This window comes from Oncorhynchus masou, chromosome 18, assembly GCF_036934945.1.
Source record: "Oncorhynchus masou masou isolate Uvic2021 chromosome 18, UVic_Omas_1.1, whole genome shotgun sequence".
Taxonomy (NCBI): Eukaryota; Metazoa; Chordata; class Actinopteri; order Salmoniformes; family Salmonidae; genus Oncorhynchus; species Oncorhynchus masou.
The window spans coordinates 50,039,011-50,060,900 of record NC_088229.1 but is presented as its reverse complement, the minus strand read 5'-3'; the positions used below and the strand labels follow the sequence as shown (position 1 = coordinate 50,060,900).

At 41.2% G+C, this 21,890-nt stretch overlaps 1 protein-coding gene across 1 annotated transcript in view; it reads left to right on the top strand.

The window, feature by feature from the left end:
• The window catches only part of LOC135559382 (pro-neuregulin-3, membrane-bound isoform-like), a 200,410-nt gene that overhangs the window by 171,001 nt on the left and 7,519 nt on the right, over positions 1 to 21,890 (top strand). The window contains exons 6-8 of the mRNA XM_064993541.1: positions 1,091 to 1,217; positions 10,960 to 11,075; positions 19,317 to 19,472. Of these exons, the coding sequence (XP_064849613.1) occupies positions 1,091 to 1,217; positions 10,960 to 11,075; positions 19,317 to 19,472 (399 nt within the window). The remainder of the gene's footprint in view (positions 1 to 1,090; positions 1,218 to 10,959; positions 11,076 to 19,316; positions 19,473 to 21,890) is intronic.

Below are 21,890 nucleotides of genomic sequence, written 5' to 3'. Positions count from 1 at the left end.
CCATAACAATGAGCTAATGAGGTGCTGTTGTTCAGAGCAGGAGCTAGTCAATAAACACAGCTAACACAATCATTTCAAACTGAAACTGGACAAATTGAAAACTAGCTGCACTTCATTTCATTTTACCTTTTTTCAATTGACATTTATTTGCATACATCCATAGAAATTATGCCTGGCTGAGCTGAGAAACTCTGTCTGCCCAACTTCCAACACGTTATTTACTATGGGACAGCTGGAGATATAATTTGAATATTGAAACAATGTTGCAAATGTCAGAGAGACAGAGAGCAAGGTTTTTACAAATCTCCGCTGTTGAAAACAAAATGTTAGTCTAAAGGAAATGTAAGATAATGTCTAGATGCTTTTTATAGTGGAGAGCATTTTAACGTCATAGATTTAGCCGGTTGTAACTTGTGGAATAGACACTGGCTGGAATGCGGTTTTAACCAATCAGCATTCAAATTTCACAGTGCGGTGTAAACAAATGCCTGTGTGACTAACAGAAGTTTTATGCAACATCACTTTGATTAAACATCCACTCCGAGCACCTTTCCTTCGCCACTACCTTGGCTCTCTGCAATTGTTACAATGTAACAATAGTATAACGGCCATTACTGGCTTTGGAGGGCATTGAAGGGTTTGCCTTAAAGCGTCCACCACTATAATCCATTGGCTGCTTGATTACAAATGATTTAACATGGCTGCAAAATAATTGAGCCTTGTCATGGGTGGAATGAACAGGATGAAAATTACCATAGTTATTGACAACATTCACCATGTAGCAAAAGGGGTGACGTTTAAAGCAGTGTTAACAGTTCAATAGAAATGATTACACACATTTGATTTGCACCCTGTGACTGTGCGTACAAAGAGCTGGATAATCTGGACAACAGAATCTCATCAAGCAGTGACACGGCACCTGTAAGACGTGAATGCAGCTCAAAGACAGTGGATCAGTGTACAAGAGCCAGGGACACAAAGCTCTAACCCAGAGCAATATACTGTGCAGTAGGTATACTGTATCTGAGGATCATGAAAGCTGAAGGTGGGGCTTTGTATTAAACTCGGTATGGCCTCTCTCCCTCTGCAGGAGACACAGGGAAAAGCTACAGACGCAATTCTCTGAGAGCTGGAACCTGAGGGAGTGCGGAATCAACTCCTCTGGGCAGATGTCTAAATCTTGCCCCAGGCCTCAGAGCGGCCTGCAGCTTCAAAAGGTGAGATTAAAGAACCAGCCTTTCTTATTGTATTCTACCTTGACGTTTAAATACGGTTGAAGTCAGATGTTTACATACATCTTAGCCAAAAACCTTTAAACTCAGTTTTTCCGAGTAAAAATTCCCTGTCTTAGGTCAGTTAGGATCACCACTTTATTTTAAGAATGTGAAATGTCAGAATAATAGTAGAGGGAGTGATTTATTTCAGCTTTTATTATTTCATCACATTCCCAGTGGGTCAGAAGTTTACATTCAATTAATATTTAGTAGCGTTGCCTTTAAATTGTTTAACATGGGTCAAACGTTTTGGGTAGCCTTCCACAAGCTTCCCACAATAAGTGGGTTAATTTTCGCCCATTCCTCCTGACAGAGCTGGTGTAACTGGTGTAACTTTATAGGCCTCCATGGTCGCACACGCCTTTTCAGTTCTGCCCACAGAATTTTTATAGGATTGAGGTCAGGGCGTTGTGATGGCCACTCCAAGACTTTGATTTGTTGTCCTTAAGCCATTTTGCCACAACATTGGAAGTACAGTATGCTTGGGGTCATTGTCCATTTGGAAGACCCATTTGTGACCAAGCTTTAACTTCCTGACTGATGTCTTGAGATGTTGCTTCAATATATCCATATAATTTTCCATCCTCGTGATGCCATCTATTTTGTGTCGTGCACCAGTCCCTCTTGCAGCAAAGCACCCCCACAACATGATGCTGCCACCCCCGTGCTTCACGGTTGGGATGGTGTTCTTCGGCTTGCAAGCCTCCCCCTTTTTCCTCCAAACATAACGATGGTCATTATGGCCAAACAGTTCTATTTTTGTTTCATCAGACCAGAGGACATTTCTCCAAAAAGTACAATCTTTGTCCCCATGTGCAGTTGCAAACCGTAGTCTGGCTTTTTTTATGGCGGTTTTGGATCAGTGGCTTCTTCCTTGCTGAGCGGCCTTTCAGGTTTTTTTAAATTGTATTTTTAATTTTACCTTTATTTAACTAGGCAAGTCAGTTAAGAACAAATTCTTATTTTCAATGATGGCGTAGGAACAGTGGGTTAACTGCCTTATTCAGAGGCAGAATGGTTATGTTGATATAGGACTCATTATACTGTGGATATAGATACTTTGTGAAGATGCTGTAGGAAATGGGTACAAGGTCCTTTGCTGTTGTTCTGGGATTGATTTGCACTTTTTGCACCAAAGTACGTTCCTCTCTAGGAGACAGAACGTGTCTCCTTCCTAAGCGGTATGACGGCTGCGTGGTCCCATGGTGTTTATACTTGCGTACTATTGTTTGTACAGATGAACGCGGTAAATTGCTCCCAAGGATGAACCAGACTTGTGGAGGTCTACAATTGTTTTCTGAGGTCTTGGCTGATTTCTTTTGATTGTCCCATGATGTCAAGCAAAGTGGCACTGAGTTTGAAGGTAGGCCATGAAATACATCCACAGGTACACCTCCAATCGACTCAAACAATGTCAATTAGCCTATCAGAAGCTTCTAAAGCCATGACATCATTTTCTGGACTTTTCCAAGCTTTTTAAAGGCACAGTCCACTTAGTGTATGTAAACTTCTGACCCACTGGAATTGTTATACAGTGAATTATAAGTGAAGTAATCTGTCTGTAAACAATTGTTGGAATAATGACTTATGTCACAATGTAGATGTCTTAAGCGACTTGCCAAAACTATAGTTTGTTTAAAAGAAATTTGTGAAGTGGTTGAAAAACAAGTTTTAATGACTCCAACCTAAGTGTATGTAAACTTTCGACTTCAACCGTATATTTAAGATAAGTACACTCTTTGAAAGAAAATCCCTATAGGTTCTTTGTCAGGGGTGAGGGGTATATGTGTAACCATTTTCACCAGCAGGGTTCTTTACTGCTGTGATGGTTATGAATAATGGTTATGAATAACCATCCTGTTTTCCTCTCTTCACCATGTTTTTCTTTTATGCCATGAAATGCTGCTCATTAGGCCTGTTTCCTCTTATTTATAGACTGTGTGGAGATACACTGAGTGTAAAAAAACATTAGGACCACCTTAGCTTTCCATGATATAGGTTGACCAGGTGAATCAAGGTGAAAGCTATGATCCCTTATTGATGTCACATGTTAAAGCCTCCATTTCATTCAGTGTATATGAAGGGGAGGAGACAGGTTAAAGAAGGATTTTTAAGCCTTGAGACAATTGAGACATGTATTGTGTACGGGTGTTATTCAGAGGTTGAATGGGCAAGACAAAATACTGATGTGCCTTTGAATGGGTATGGTCAGTTATGCTAGGCACACCGGTTTGAATGTGTCAAGAACTGAAATGCTGCTGGGTTTTTCATGCTTAACAGTTTCCTGTGTGTTTCATGAATGGTCCACCACCCAAAGGACATTCAGCCAACTTGGCACAACTGTGGGATGCATTAGAGTCAACATGGGCCAGCATCCCTGTGGAACACTTTCGACACCTTGTAGAGTCCAAGCCCTGACAGTTCCCCAAAAGTTCAAATCCCCACACAGCAAATTTGTAAGTGTTAAAATCTTGGCGCTCAGGTAAAAAGAGTTGTGAGTGTTGATTCTACACACTCAAAAAAGGGTTCCAAAGGGATTTTCGGCAGTCCCCAAGGGAGAAACCTTTTTTGGTTCCAGGTAGAGCCCTTTTTGGTTCCAGGTAGAAACATTTTGGGTTCCATATAGAACACTTTGTAGAAAGGGTTCTACAAATAATTTGATAAAATATTAGTTTAGGCCTTTACTACTAAAGCCCATAGAAATGCATTGAATGACATAATGTCAAAAAGGACAGTAAAACATGTTTACTTAAGAAACAAGGTTTTGAAGTATCTGTCCTAAAAATAAATAAAAATTTTTTACACATACAATATTTAACCCATTTTGGGGGTAGGCACAAAACTACCTTCATACTTTCGTTCGTTTTTTAAAACCTGTACCGGTTACCTTCAGACAAGTCCTGTGACACTTGTGGGTATTTTAAAGCAAATTGCTATCGTGTTCGTGAGTCTCTCTTTTCACAGAGTGGTCACAATACTTTGTAGGTCCAACCGTTTGAACGCTACAGATGTTTTTTGGGATGTCTCATGGTCTGACAAACATCGCTCTAGGTTTGCCACCTGGCAAATGCAATGGATTTGGAAGCATCAAATGCAAAAAACCTTGATATATCTTGCTTAAACTGACAGATTTTGATGAGGCTTTTTTTCTTATGAAACTAGGGGGTTAAACACTATTATTACACACAGAGTCCATGCAAGTGACTTGTTATGCAAATGTTTTCTCCTGGACTTATTTATGCTTGCCATAACAGAGGTTGAATAATTGACTCAAGACATTTCAGCTTTGCATTTTTTATTAATTTGTAAACGTTTCAAAAACATTATTCCACTTTGACATTATGGGGTATTGTGTGTAGGCCAGTGACATAACATTGCAATTGAATCCATTTTAAATTCAGGTAACACAACAACATGTGGAAAAGGTGTGTTACCATGTTCTGACAACACTGTATGGTAATAAAGGGTTTAAGTTTAATTCAAACATAATCACTGAGGCATTGACTTGGTGAAGGCTTCACGACTAGAAGTTATTGAATGCAAAAATAATATATTTGTCACTAACAAACACAATCATGGGTGATTATATTTCACATTCACTTGAAAGGCATGCTGGAAAATATGCAAATAAAGCTTTACAACATACAATGATAAACCCGCCCCCAACTCAAATAAAGTGTTCATTTAAGTTGTAATTTGCAACACCCAGTTTGTGAACACTTTGGAAAGTGTTAGGTCAACACTATTTCAGTGGGTCACATACAGTATAATGTCTAAAAAAGTTTTGAATTTAATACTGTCGGTCTTAGAATTCTGATCTCAAATTTGATGTGCAGAGCATTTATGCACACTTTAAATCAAGTGCTGCTTAGCACTTCTATTTTGATGTTGGTTTTGTCCGAAAATCGGACAATTTTTGACTTCATTCTGGGCCACTTTTAGCAAAGTGCAGAAACAGATTGTTGCCAATAAATCTCTGTTATGGCTAATCGCTGTTATAAACACCTGGGGTCAGTTTTTTTTATACATTTAAAAAAATGTATTTGAATATCCATAACATACAATATACTTGCAGTGAAGCCTCTGAACAACAACACCACCAGTCATCCAACAATCTCCTATTTAGAGCAACACAACAGAAGCATCCATGGTCAACGCCCTGCTCAAGGGCACGTCGACAGAACTCCAACTAGGCCCCCAAAAAAATGGGGACGCGAACCCTCCAAGATCACAGTTCCCCACAGCTGTCCCTCCATCATCTGAGACCCCTACCAAAGTCACCCCCAAGAACGACATTTATATACATACATATAAAATGAATTCCATTCCCCACCCCCAAGAACCCTCCCCAATGCACCGACAACCAAGAAAATGAACTCATCAGAAAAAAAGTTTTTAAAAAACAGAAAACAACAATGAAAAAAAAAAAGTACCTCAAGGACAACTAAAATCATAACAGCAAGGCCAACTGTATATGTTTGAGTGCACGTCTGTCACACAGTGGCCTGAAAAAGTGTGTGAACCCTTTGGAATTACCTGGTTTTCTGCATAAATTAGTCATAACATGATCTTCATCTTAGTGTAACGGCTTTCTATAGGTGAAGGAGAGTCGGACCAAAACGTGGCGTGGCTATTGGGATTCATGTTTAATGAAAAAACACACTAAACACAAACACTACAAAACAATGAACGTAACGAAAACCGAAACAGCCTAATACTGGTGCAAACTAGTACACGACAGACATAAGGACAGGAAAAGGAACAAAAGGACAATCGCCCACGAAACACTCAAAGAATATGGCTGCCTAAATATGGTTCCCAATCAGAGACAACGATAAACACCTGCCTCTGATTGAGAACCGCCTCAGGCAGCCATAGACTAACACTAGACATCCCACAAAACCCCAAGACAAAAACACACCACAATAACCCATGTCACACCCTGGCCTGACCGAATAAATGAAGAATAAACATAATATATTTCGACCAGGGCGTGACAATAAGAGTTATGTGAAGGCCAATTAGAAGATGATCCGATTGCATTCTGTCTCCTTTTGAAACTTTTTAAAGCTTTGATGCAGGAGAAAGAGACACGAAAGTTGTCAAGATGACCAGCTTGATTAAGTCTCCTCCATGTATATCTCACTAGATCGGGATTTTTTTAGTCTCCAAATATCCACTATTTCTAATGTGTTTATAATATTTGTGATTTCCTTAAGGGCACTGTGATGATAGTTTGTAGAGTGATTTCCTTTAAGGTCCATTGAGCTACTTAACACTGTGTTATAGTCACCTACCATAATGATTTGATAATGTGTTGCCTCTAGGTTCAGTAAATTGGTATAAATATTTTCGAAGAAGTATGGATCATCCTGATTTGGACCGTATAGATTAATGAGTAAAATCTCTTTTTCATCCACTTTCATATTCAAAAAGATCCACCTTCCTTGCAAATCTTTCAGAATGACATTTTTGTTCATTAATATCATCACACCTAATGAGTTATTTTGTTCATGACAGAAAATTATTTCACCAGCCCCTTCCTTTTTCCACGCAACTTCGTCTAAGGATGTAGAGTGAGTTTCTTGTAAACAGTACATGTTATATTCATTTTCATTTTCTTTTAGCCATGTAAAGACGGATCTTTTTTTATAATCTTCTAAACCATTACAATTATAACTGATTATACTTACCCCTTACCATAACTAGATACTATTCTCAGACCATAATTCGTGCTTGTAAAGTTACTGCCATCAGAGGTATTATGACGGTCAAAACTAGAGCTTTCAAATGTCTGATATTTAGAATTCAAGAAATAGGTTCTAGCAATATATGTTTTATTCCCTTGCCTGTGAGCCAATACCACAGATATTTGAAATTTGAGACAAGATATTATTTTTGTAGTAAATCTGAGTAAGTTGATGTGTATGATATTGGATGTGATTTAGTGAGAGTGTGTACGATGTCTGTATCTGTGTAAGACTATAATGTGTGATGTCCAAATAAATAATAACCCCGCCAATTTGCACGGTTGAGTGTCTATGTGTGTAACATGTAGTGCGTATAGCCTTAATATTCATGATGATAATTGTAGTCTATATCGTATCACCATCATAGTTGCATCATAATTACCTTAAACAACATTGAAAAACACATTCCAGCATTTCCATAGCAATTGACGTTTCACATGATCATGAAAGAGACCTGTAATTGAGTACGTGTGTGTTCATATCCACCTCATAGTGTTTAGATATTTTGACATTTCCCATACTTTATTTTGTTCGTAACCTAAAGTTCCTGTAAAATTTAGTAAAGCCATGGTTTTATGGAGCTGTCTCTGAATAGCTGTCCGTCTGTAAAGAGTTTGTCCACAATGAGAAAGGCACGCTTACCCCTCTCCCTCTATTGCCTCGTTTGTTTATTTCCCATGGAAATTGGTCATTGAGCCTTAATTTGGTCCCTTTAAGCTCCCTTCGCCTGCTTTTGATCAGCTCCTTTTGTTGGTAGTGTTCAAATCAGTCGGGGACCCTTGGTCTTGTCGCTCCGGGCACCAAGTCTTGTTTACAGTCTCTAGAGGATATTTCAAGGCAGATTGCATGAATTCTCTTATCACGTCCTCTGGCTTATTCCCAGAAAATATTATATTTTCACGCATGCTACGACATTTTTAATGTCTAGCAGCGACTCCTTCAGCACCCTGTTTTTCCGTGAGTAGACAATCCATTTTAGAATCGTGAATTTTTACCTTGGCTGTGAGTGCCTTGTCCTCTCCTTGGAGCGTGAGAATTTCACTCTGGCTAAACTCCAAACTCCCCCTCAGCCCTGCTACCTCCTCACACAACTTTTACAGTGTTGCATGGATTCCAACCAGAGCACTAGCCTCTACTTCAATGGTAAGTATGTCGTCCGTGTCTGTAGATTAATCTGTTTTTCTTTTATTTGTCGGGTTAGAGTTCTTTTGTGAGGTAGTCAGATCTTTCCATGATGGAGTATGATGTTCCTCCATAACGCAAAGCTGTTGGTACTCGTCAATTTCCCTCAGGATCTCCTTAGTATCCAGGTTGGCTCTTACTGCAACCAGTTGTTTTTCAAAAGTTTTTAATGCGTCTTTCCCATGACGACGACCGGTGTCTGTAGTACAGTCACCTAGCACTGTTGTTGGCAACCAAGAGGCTGTGATTTCAAATCCAGGCTGAGGTTGAGTCCCAAGTGTGTTCACAGTAAATCATTTTACTGTAATACATATCCTATAAAATTACAATAACTTACTGGGTCCTGAGTTGCTACGTATATATTGGCACCATAAATAATATGGTCACTTTTTCTAAATAATTCCCTAATTCTTCTAAAATAAGTAAAACAATACAAAATCATTTTGATCACAACTTGTAATTTGATTTTCAACATTGCAGAACTAATTTTATTTCTGTAAACGTAAGGTTTAATTTTTATTTAGATAATAAAGACAAATGATATGGACAAAATTATTGGTAGTTGGCTGCACAGCCTTTGGCTAAGAAAACTGCCAACAAAATCTTCTTGTCGCCATCAATAAGATTGGTGCACATTTCTACTAGCAATATGGCCAACACTTCAATGTTTGATTCAGGTTTAACCCTAAACCTCACCCTAACCCTGCTGATTTCATGAAGTCTTGCACACATTCAAGGACCCACTACCAGACACAGCAACACATAGGAAGAGCCCATTTCTGAATGAGACACAAGAAAGCCTGAGTGAACTATAAAAAATTATAAACAAGCCTAAATCCATGGGGAAATGTTCTGTGGACCAATGAAACAAAATTAGAGCTCTTTGGCATTACAGATAAGCGTTGTGGTTACTGACGACCAAATGAAGCATTCAATGAAAAGTACAATCAAACAGGGGAGGATTGATAATGCTGTGGGGTTGCTTTGCTGTCTCTGGTACTGTAAGGCATCATGAAATTAACAGATTATTTGGTGTTTTGGAGTCCAATGTTCAACCTAGTGTCCAAAAACTGGATCTCCATTGAAGGTTGTGGATCTGCTCTAGAGTGGCCAGCGAAGAGTCAAAATCTGAATCGCATCCAAAACTTATGGTGAGATCTGAAAACAGTTGGTGGAGGGCACCCCTTAAACATTGAAGAATTAGAGCAGTTTGATGCTAGAAAATGGGTCAAATTGCCAGAAGAACGGTGCAGCAAGCTCATTGCTGGCTTAAAGAAGCTTGTGCTTTTAGTTATTTTGGCCAAAGGCTGTGCAACTAAGTACTAGCACTCCAGGGTGCCAATAATTTTGTCCATGCCATTTTTCTTTAATTTCTGAATAAACATTTGTGATAATAAATAATATTTATTGACCTTCTGAACCTCTCTGTGGATATTTTAGGCAGGATGAACCTGTTACTGAAGCTCCTACTGTGTTGCATTCGAGTGCTGTGGAGTGGGTGTGCGTCATTGTCCATGATCATGTGTGTTTTAGCTTGTAGACTTCTATGAACATGCCATGCATTGATTCTAGACTGCATCTGATTGTAGCACTTTATTTCTTTATGATTTTACCCCCCAAAATAATCATTTTTTCAATTTTTTCCATTTCATTTTTTTCTCTTTTTTTAAAATAGGGAACTATTTAAGAAAAGTGCAAGGGTGCCAATATATTTGGCCGCACCTGTATATACTGTATATGTCAATAAAAACACAAACAACAACAAAAACTAAAATGTGACAGACTGTTTAAGAGAGGAGGTTCCACAACTGGAAATTACAGAAGTCTCCAGCGAAACATTTCATCTCATAGTTTTACGACATCCTGGTCATGTTTGCACTGACAGACTCCGAAGACATCAATTGCAATCCTGCCTTCTCATGTCACATTCCTCTTAAGTCCTGTTCCCCCAGCCAAGTTTGTGATGGTGGTCAAAATGATCACGCTTTCCTGCACCGGAGGAGAACAAGCTGTAACAGGTCCCTAAGCGAGTCAAGGGTGTGAAGGGAGAGAAGAGTGAGTAAGCTTGTCAGCAATGAGAGCTCTGAAAAACTCCCCAAATGGAACCCTATTCACTAGTGCACTACCCTATTCACTGTGCATGATATAAGTAGGGAATAGGTTGCAATTTGAGACACAACCTAAGTCACATCCAATCGCTTTAATAATGAACCGTAAGGACGGAGGCTGACAAACATAAGAACTTTAGTCACTGGAATAACACCATTATCTGCTATTATTCTCTGTGTTCATGAGGCTTTGGGGCATTGCACTGCGCCTTGCGTGCATCAAGGATCCCAGTACAGGGGCCCTTGTGAGATAATAGTTCTAATTTTGATAGAGGAAAAAATAGAGAATTGAGGCAAAATTCTTTAGGAATCCATTAATGTAATCTTGTCTGGGATTTAATTTCTGGCCTCTGTAGATAGTCGTGGGAGAGCCGCCATGGACTGTAATCAGAAAGTGTTGACTTAATCTGCAGTTTAATTAGGGACTGCCTGGGCTGGGAGGGCCATATATCACAGGGAAACATCTCCTACATTGACTCAGGACTATTGAGGCTGCATCTGCTGAGTGTATATCGTGTTATCTTAGGCTATTGTGTATGTGTGCTTGTGTGCGTACGTGTATTCATTATGTTTGTATATGTCCACAAACTGTATGAGTTCCTAATATCTACTTTCTACTTTGGCCTTTGTTTTCTTTCACTGCAGTGCTGCAAATCTCATGGGTCCTCCCCTCCTAAAGGGGACAGCAGTCTGCCAGCTGGCGCACCCACAGCAGCTCCACCTATTCTCAACAGAGCACTCTCCAAAGGGAAACGCTTCAGGTACTTGTACAGTAGAAATTCTTCTCTCGTTCTTCCCTCACCTCTAGTTTAAATGGGCCGCTCCAGTTACAGAAGTGGATGCAGCCAGGTAAGGCATTTCATCAACCCCAAATTGGCACAATATGTTATTGAAAAAAATAAACAGTGCGTTCATGGAATGTAAAAAACGATTTATGGTAATTGTAATTGGTAATAAACATGTTACTATGCATTTAGGCTCCGTTGCAAGGCACAAAGGCCCTTATCTGCATCAAAAGCCGTCTGAATCGGGACATTTCCATTTGATTTACAGTTCTACGAAGTTAGCGGCTAGCATGAAAATCACACCGATGGCTTCACAACAGATAGGGAATTGTAAACTCAGCAAAAAAATAAACGTCCTGTCTCTGTCAACTGCATTTATTTTCAGCAAACTTAACATGTGTAAATATTTGTATGAACATAACAAGATTCAACAACTGAGACATAAACTGAATAAGTTCCACAGACATGTGACAGACAGAAATTGAATAATGTGTACCTGAACAAAGGGGGAGTCAAAATCAAAAGTAACAGTAGGTATCTGGTGTGACCACCAGCTGCATTAAGTACTGCAGTGCATCTCCTCCTCATGGACTGCACCAGATTTGCCAGTTCTTGCTGTGAGATGTTACCCCACTCTTCCACCAAGGAACCTGCAAGTTCCCGGACACTTCTGGGGGGAATGGCCCAAGCCCTCACCCTCCGATCCAATAGGTCCCAGACGTGCTCAATGGAATTGAGATCCGGGCTCTTCGCTGGCCATGGCAGAACACTGACATTCCTGTCTTGCAGGAAATCACGCACAGAATGAGTAGTATGGCTGGTTGCATTTTCATGCTGGAGGGTCATGTCAGGATGAGCCTGCAAGAAGGGTAACACATGAGGGAGGAGGGATGTCTTCCCTGTAACGCACAGCGTTGAGATTGCCTGCAATGACAACAACCTCAGTCCGATGATGCTGTGACACACCGCCCCAGACCATGACGGACCCTCCACCTCCAAATCGATCCCGCGTCCAGAGTACAGGCCTCGGTGTAACGCTCATACCTTCAACAATAAACGCGAATCCGACCATCTCGTCTAGTGACAGTGGGTTTGTGCCCATAGTCAACGTAGTTGCCTGTGATTTCTGTGAGGACCTGCCTTACAACAGGCCTACAAGCCCTCAGTCCAGCCACTCTCAGCCTATTGCGGGCAGTCTGAGCACTGATGGAGGGATTGTGCATTCCTGGTGTAACTCGGGCAGTTTTTGTTGCCATCCTGTACCTGTCCCACAGGTGTGATGTTCAGATGTACCGATCGTGTGCCCTGGCCACATCTGCAGTGCTCATGCCTCCTCGCAGCATGCCTAAGGCACTTTCACACAGATGACCCTGGGCATCTTTCTTTTGGTGTTTTTCAGAGTCAGTAGAAAGGCCTCCTAAGTTTTCATAACTGTGACCTTAATTGCCTACCATCTGTAAGCTGTTAGTGTCTTAACGACCGTTCCACAGGTGCATGTTCATTAATTGTTGATGGATCATTGAACATGGGAAACAGTGTTTAAACCCTTTACAATTAAGATCTGTGAAGTTATTTGGACTTTTATGAATTATCTTTGAAAGACAGGGTCCTAAAAAAGGGACGTTTCTATTTTTGCTGAGTTTATATTTATATATTCAAATAAGATTGCAATTGCAATTGCAATAGATGTTGGTATATGAGGTGTTCATGTGCCATGTATTTCTTTATAGTTTCCTGTTTGTGATATCCAAGACGGCATAACAGTCATGCGTCTTTGTCTTTATCTTGTCGTGTCCCGTGTATATCCTCTTGAAACTCTAGGGGCGCAATTTCATTTTTGGATGAAAAACGTTCCCGTTTTAAACAAGATATTTTGTCACAAAAAGATGCTCGACTATGCATATAATTGGTAGCTTTGGAAAGAAAACACTCTGACGTTTCCAGAACTGCAAAGATATTTTCTGTGCGTGCCCTAGAACGTGAGCTTCAGGCAAAACCAAGATGAGACGGCATCCAGGAAATGAGCAGGATTTTTGAGGCCCTGTTTTCCATTGTCTCCTTATATGGCTGTGAATGCGAGAGGAGTAAGTCTGCCCTTTCTGTCGTTTCCCCAAGGTGTCTGCAGCATTGTGACGTATTTATATGCATATCATTGGAAGATTGACCATAAGAGACCACATTTACCAGGTGTCCGCCCGGTGTCCTGCGCCGAAATTGGTGAGCAAAAGTCAGCTGCAAGTATTTTTCCACAGAATTCAGAGAAGAATGCAGGTTTCCACGAACGGTATATCAATGAAGAGATATGTGAAAAAACACCTTGAGGATTGATTCCAAACAACGTTTGCCATGTTTCGGTCGATATTATGGAGTTAATTCGGAAAAAGTTTGACGTTGTAGGTGACTGAATTTTCGGTTCATTTCGGTAGCCAAATGTGATGTACAAAACAGAGCGATTTCTCCTACACACAGACGCTTTCAGGAAAAACTGCGCATTTGGTATGTAACTGAGAGTCTCCTCATTGAAAACATCCGAAGCTCTTCAAAGGTAAATGATTTTATTTATTTGGTTATCTGGTTTTTGTGAAAATGTTGCGTGCTAAATGCTACTCAAAATGCTAAGCTAGCTTAGCATACTCTTACACAAATTAGTCAATTGCTATGGTTCAAAAGCATATTTTGAAAATCTGAGATGACAGTGTTGATAAGAAAAGGCTAAGCTTGAGAGCAGGCGCATTATTTTCATTTTATTTGCGATTTTCAGAAATCGTTAACGTTGCGTTATGCTAATGAGCCTGAGGCTTTAGTCACGATCCCGGATCCGGGATGGGGAGTTTCAAGAGGATATTTTTTTTTTCTTCGTATATATATTTCGTATATATTTTCAAATATTTTTTAACCAAATGTGGTATGGATCTGCTATTTTCTTTACATTAGAACCGGAACCCCGAAACAAAGCTAGACAGCTAAATAGCTACTAGCTAGTAGTCAGCTAGCCACTGCTAGCGGTCATCAGCTAACCTTTAGCCCGGTCAACTCCTGCCAGGCTGCACAGCGCGATTCAACCAAGAGCATACCAGACTTATTTTTCTCCAGCACATCTCTAGATTCCTACAGCAAGCTCTGAACCTTTGTACTTGGATCATCGCAGCTAACTTGCTGCTATCCGAGTGGCTACTAATGGCTAATGTCTCTGTCCCGAAGCAAGCACAAGACCAGTTAGCCTGAAGCTAGCCTATGCTAGACCCATCTCCCAGCCAGTTGAAGAGATCCATCAACCACTCCTTGGGCTACAATACCTATTTTGCCAATTGGCCTGGACCCCTTTTACTGCTGACACGGAGCTCCGCTGATCCATCACGACTGGTCTACCGACGTAATCAGCCCAAGGGTGGTTTCAACAAGCTCCTCCGTCGCGATGTCCCCTGAGTGTTCATCTGCTAGCCTGCTAGCCGTGGCCCACTAGCTGTCGAGATCATATCGGACTGTTAGCTGACCGCCAGAGGGGGCAACAACAGACTATTCCGTCGCGACGTACCACTAAAGCCCTTCTGATAGCCTGCTAACCCCGGCCCGCTAGCTGTCTGAATTGGCGTGTCTCCAGCCTGCCTAGCTACTCACTGGAACCTATGATCACTCGGCTACGCATATCTTTCCCTAATGTCAATATGCCTTGTCTATCGCTGCTTTGGTTAGTGATCAGTGTTTTATTTCACTGTAGAGCCTCCAGCCCTGTCCAGTATGCCTTAGCTCACCCTTTTGTTCCACCTCCCACACATGCGGTGACCTCACCTGGTTTAAATGGTGTCTCTAGAGACAATACCTCTCTCATCATCACTCAATGCCTAGGTTTACCTCCACTGTATTCACATCCTACCATACCTTTGTCTGTACATTATACCTTGAATCTATTCTTCCGCACCCAGAAATCTGCTCCATTTACTCTCTGTCCCCGAACGTACCAGACAACCAGTTCTTATAGCCTTTATCCTACTCCTTCTCTGGTGATGTAGAGGTTAATCCAGGCCCTGCAGCGCCTAGCTCCACTCCCATTCCCCAGGCACTCTCATTCCCCGGGCACTCTCATTTGTTGGCTTCTGTAACCGTACAAGCCTTGGTTTCATTCATGTTAACATTAGAAGCATCCTCCCTAAATGTGTTTATTCACTGCTTTAGCACACTCCGCCAACCCGGATGTCCTAGCCGTGTCTGTATCCTGGCTTAGGAAGGCCACCAAAAATCCTGAAATTTCCTTCCCTAACTATAACATTTCCGACAAGATAGAACTGCCAAAGGTGGCGGAATTGCAATCTATTGCAGAGATAGCCTACAGAGTTCTGTCATACTATCCAGGTCTGTGCGTAAAACCCTTCAGCGAGCAGGCATTTCTAATCGACCTGGCCCGAGTATCCTGGAAGGATATTGACCTCATTCCATTACTAGAGGATGCCTGGTTATTCTTTAAAAGTGCTTTCCTTGCCATCTTAAATAAGCATGCCCCATTCAAAAAAATGTTGAACCAGGAACAGATATAGCCCTTGGTTCACTACATACCTGACTGCCCTTGACCAGCACAAAAACATCCTGTGGCGTACTGCATTAGCATCAAATAGCCCCCGTTATATGCAACTCTTCAGGGAAGATAGGAACCAATATACACAGGCAGCTAGGAAAGCAAAGGATAGCTTTTTCAAACAGAAATTTGCATCTTGTAGCACAAACTCCAAAAAGTTCTGGGACACTGTAAAGTCACTGTAAAGTCCATGGAGAATAAGAGCACCTCCTTGCAGCTGCACTGAGTCTAGGAAACACTGTCACCACCAATAAATCCACGATAATTGAGAATTTTTCTACGGCTGGCCATGCTTTCCACCTGGCTACCCCTACCCCTGTCAACAGCCCTGCACCCCCCACAGAAACTTGCCCAAGCCTCCCCCACTCCTCCTTCACCCAAATTCAGATAGCTGATGCTCTGAAAGAGCTGCAAAATCTGGACCCCTACAAATCAGCCGGGCTAGACAATCTGGACCCTCTCTTTCTAAAATGATCTGCCGCAATTGTTGCAACCCTTATTACTAGGCTGTTCAACCTCTCTTTCATATCGTCTGAGATCACCAAAGATTGAAAAGCTGCCGCAGTCATCCCCCTCTTCAAAGTGGGAGACACTCTAGACCCAAACTGTTACAGACCTATATCTATCCTACCCTGCCTTTCTAAGGTCCTCAAAAGCCAAGTTAACAAACTTGACCATTTCCAATCTCACCATACCTTCTCCGCTATGCAGTCTGGTTTCCGAGCTGGTCATGGGTGCATCTCGGGCATGCTCAAGGTCCTAAACGATATCATGACCGCCATCAATAAAAGACTATACTGTGTAGCTGTATTCATCGACCTGGCCAAGGCTTTCGACTCTGTCAATCACCACATTCTTATCGGCAGACTCAACAGCCTTGGCTTCTCAAATGACTGCCTCGCTTGGTTCACCAACTACTTCTCAGACAGAGCTCAGTGTGTCAAATCGGCGGGCCTGTTGTCTGGACCTCTGGCAGTCTCTATGGGGGTGCCACAGGATTCAATTCTCAGGCCGACTCTTTTCTCTGTATACATCAATGATGTCTCTCTTGCTGCTGGTGATTCTCTGATCCACCTCTACGCAGACGACACCATTCTGTAAACTTCTGGCCCTTCTTTGGACACTGTGTTAACTAACCTCCAGACGAGCTTCAATGCCATACAAATCTCCTTCCATGGTCTCCAACTGCTCTTAAATGCAAGTAAAACTAAATGCATGCTCTTCAACCAATCGCTGCCCGTACCTGCCCGCCTGCCAAGCATCACTACTCTGGACGGTTCTGACTTAGAATATGTAGACAACTACAAATACCTAGGGTCTGGTTAGACTGTAAACTCTCCTTCCAGACTCACATTAAGCATCTCCAATCCAAAATTAAATCTAGTATCGGCTTCCTATTTCACAAACAAAGCATCCCTCACTCATGCTGCCAAACATACCCTCGTAAAACTGACTATCCTTCCGATCCTTGACTTCGGCAATGTCATTTACAAAATAGCCTCCAACACTCTACTCAGCAAATTGGATGCAGTGTATCACAGTGCCATCCGTTTTGTCACCAAAGCCCCATATACTACCCACCACTGTGACCTGTATGCTTTCGTTGGCTGGCCCTCGCTTCAATTTCGTCACCAAACCCACTGGCTCCAGGTGTCAGCGATTGGGTGCAGAGTGAAAGAGGAGTCAGGCGCAGGACACAGGTATAGAGTAATCCAACTGAGTTTACTCAAAGAATAAAGCAAAATTCCAAAATAGGAACATACAACACAACTCTAACACAAACACAACCACTAACGACATGAACAATCATGGACAGAACAGAAATGTATGTCAGATGGTTAAATAGGGAATGTAATGAGGGAATGTAAAACAGGTGTGTGTGTAATCAGACAAAACAAAATGAAACAGAAAAATGGATCGGTAGTGACTAGAAAGCCGGTGACGTCGACCGCCTTACACCACCCGAACGCGGAGAAGGGCCGACTTCGATGGAAGTCGTGACACCAGGTCATCTATAAGTCTTTGCTAGGTAAAGCACAGCCTTATCTCAGCTCACTGGTCACCATAGCAGCACCCACCTGTAGCACGCGCTCCAGCAGGTATATTTTACTGGTCACCCCCAAAGCAAATTCCTCCCTTACTAACTTTAAGCACCTGCTGTCAGAGCAGCTTACTGCACCTGTACATAGCCCATCTGTAAATAGCCCATCTATAAATAGCCCGTCCAACAACCTTATTTATTTATTTTTGCTCCTTTGCACCCCAGTATCTCTACTTGCACATTCATCTTCTGCACATCTATGACTCCAGTGTTTAATTGCTAAATTGTAATTACTTCACCACTACGGCCTATTTATTGCCTCACCTCCCTACTCTTACCTCATATGCACACTGTATATAGACTTTTCTATTGTGTTATTGACTGTACGTTTGTTTATTCCATGTGTAACTGTGTTGTTGTTTGTGTTGCACAGCTTTGCTTTATCTTGGCCAGGTCGCAGTTGTAAATGAGAACTTGTTCTCAACTGGCCTACCTAGTTAAATAAAGGTTGAATAATTGCTGAAGAGAAACTACAGTGTGGGAACGACAGTGTGGCCATTTAACCTGTTACGGATGCGATGCCTGTACAGGCGTCAAAATCAGCACAATTCCAGAGCGCCAACTAATAGTACTCAATACAACTCAAACTTTCATTAAAACACACATACAAGGTACTCAATTAAAGCCACACTCATTGTGAATCTAGCCAACATGTCAGATTTGTAAAATGCTTTTCGGCGAAAGCATGAGAAGCTATTATCTGATAGCATGCAGCCCCCAGAAACACACGAAGGGGACGTAAACAAAGAAATTAGCGTAGCCGGCGCTACACAAAACTTTTTTCGATTAAATCGGTCCATATATACCCAAAATGTCCATTTATGAACACCGTGAAATCCAGGAAAAAAAGTCACGTTTCTCAACGTCATTTTTTTTAATTAAAAAAGTTGCCTATGAACTTTGACAAAACACTTCAAACTACTTTTGTAATCCAACTTTAGGTATTAGTAAACGTTAATAAACGATCAAATTGATCACGGAGAGATCTGTATTCAATAGTTGCAAGTTTGGAAATCGTGTCGAAGTTTGCCACTTTCATTACTTCCTCTGGGAGACTTCATGACAGGATGTGCCTATTACTCAGATAACCAAGGATTTAGCTGCATTGAATTCACAACACTGGCGACATCGTGTGGAAGCTGTAGGAACTACAAGCCCATCCCCATGTATTATACTTTGTAATAGACAATACAGAGACTGGCGGATTGATTTTTTCTTTGTCGATTTTGTGATCAGGTTTCCTTGTGATTTTGAGTCCGAAACACGTTCTGTTATAGTCACAGACATCATTTAACCAGTTTTAGAAACTTCAGAGTGTTTTCTATCCACACATACTAATCATATGCATATACTATATTCCTGGCATGACTAGCAGGACGTTGAAATGTTGAGCGATTTTTAACAAAAAACTGCGAAAATTCGCAGCATCCTTAATTAAGCATCTATAACCAATGACCCAATTGTTATCCATTTGTGAACCTTTTCAATATTTTTACCAATGTTTTCTGTTTCTGTCTTACGTATACTTCAACATGGCTCGTTCCAGGAGTAGCTCCCTGTCCCTCAGTCCAGTCCAAAGACACTGGGACACTCATCACATGAGGACCCCGCCCATCTCTCGAGGACTAAGGGTTGCTAGCCCCGCATATAAGCACCTGGAGGAGGTGGAGTCTGCAGAGATGGAGGCAGAGTCTTTAAGAGGGTATGTAAGGGCGGGAATCAGAAAACCAGTCAATTTGGTGTATTTGTATCTATTATGGATCCCCATTAGCTGCTGTCAAGGCAGCTCCTCTTCTTGGGGTCCAGCAAAAATAATGCAGTTTATACCTTTTTAAAAACATGAAAATATTCACAGATTTCACAGCACACATCTCCTTCACATAGAGTTGATCACGCTGTTGATTGTGGCCATGTGGAATGTTGTCCCACTCCTCTTCAATGGCTGTGTGAAGTAGTTGGGAACTGAAACACACTGTCGTGCACGTCAATTCAGAGCATCCCAAACATGCTCAATGGGTGACATGTCTGGTGAGTGTGCAGGCCATGGAAGAACTGGGACATTCTCAGCGTCCAGGAATTGTGTATAGATCCTTGCAACATGGGACTGTGCATTATCATGCAGAAACATGAGGTGATGGTGGCGGATGAATGGCACGACAATGGGCCTCAGTATCTTGACATGGTATCTCTGTGCATTCAAATTGCCATAGATAAAATGTAATTGTGTTCGTTGTCCGTAGCTTATGCCTAGCCTTACCATAACCCCACCTCCACCATGGGCACACAACGTTGACATCAGCAAAACACTCGCTGACACGGCGCCATACACATGATCTGCGTCTCTGAGGCCGGTTCTGCTCTATTCTCTAAAATGACATTGGAGGTGGCTTATGGTAGAGAAATTAACATTAAATTATCCTGCAACAACTCTGTTGGACATTTCTGCATTCATAATGCCAATTGCACACTCCCTATAAACTTGAGACATCTGTGGCATTGAGTTGTGTGACAAAACTGCACATTTTAGAGTAGCTTTTTATTGTGCCCAGCACAAGGTGCACCTGTGTAATGATCATGCTGTTTACTCAGCTTCTTGATATGATACACCTGTCAGGTGGATGAATTATCTTGGAAAAGGAGAAATGCTCACTAACAGAAATGTAAACAAATTTGTGAACACAATTTTAGAGAAATACACTTTGTTTGTCTGTAACATTTATGGAAGAAAAAAAATTCAGCTCATGAAACATGGGACCAACATTTTGCATGTTGCGTTTATATTTTTGTTCAGTATAATATCCAAGAGTATAAATCTTCTGTTTACCTTGAACTAACTTGAGCAAAATTTACTTAAATTACTTATTGCTGCAAAATGTAACTTTTTGGGCTTCCCAACAAAATTCACATAGAAATGTGAGTTATAGATTTGTCTTTCTCATTGAAATCAAGTCTAAGGAATGGTAGATCTGTTCTATTGCTATTTCTAATGATTCTATGAAGTTCCGTTTTTGTATCTTTTACTTTCGGTTTTGTACACAAGCTGAAAATACAATATTTGTGGTTAAGGAAAATATATTTCACAGTGGTTTAGATGGTACAATGATTCTCTACACTACATTTGCTTGTTTTGTCAAACATACAGAAGTTAGGCGAACTATTAGAATTTTAGCAACCAGGCAATGCCGGAGTGATTTTTGCATAGTGCATTTTTAACACAATTAAGGTTATGTACTTCCAAAGTATTACCTTGGTCAATTTTTTTGTAACTCAAAGATGGTCTACGAAGTGCTAGATAGACAGTAAAATAGGGAAAAGTTTAAAGTGCAACCAAGCTTGTATATTTTTCCCTTTATTCTGAATATCGAGAAACCTATTCCTTGCTGTAGCACTATTCCACATTTGTCATCATTGCCTTTCCAAACACTGCGTCAGTGGTGAAAAATATAGTCACTCCTTTGCAGCAGATATTCAGCACATGCCAAGCCATAAGCATTAACCATGACTCTGCACTATTGGCCCTGTCTTCAGAATGCATTCAGTCTGGGATATTGACAACACAGGGTCTTAACAGTTAGCTCTGTGTGTGATTTAAATGCCCGCAGCTATTGAAAACACATTCTAATACTGCTTACTGGCAGCGATTAAAGAAAGCATCTCAGTCATTCAATTGCACGAGAAGTCCAAAATGAGATTGAATAGAGCAGTCAACATGAGACAAAATCCCGCTGGCACTTTCTTTGCAGAGGAGTATCCAACAAATGTTCTCACAAGACGGTGGGCACCTGATGCAGCATTATGATTACATTATTAGGGAGCAACCCTAGAGAGCGGTCAGTGGTGTCAAAATAATTTATTGATTATGCTTTAGAAAGAATAAGAATAGAGGAGATACTCAACTGTACTTTACAGTACTATACTGATTGTCAATTATTGTGAGAAACCCCTTACACACACACACACACACACACACACACACACACACACACACACACACACACACAGGCACATGTTAAGAGGCTTCGGTGGTTAAGTGCCTTGCTCAAGGGCACAATGGCAGGAGATGGTACCTGGGATCAGAGTGATGCATCAGAAGTTGAGGCTTGACACTGTCTCCATTGTG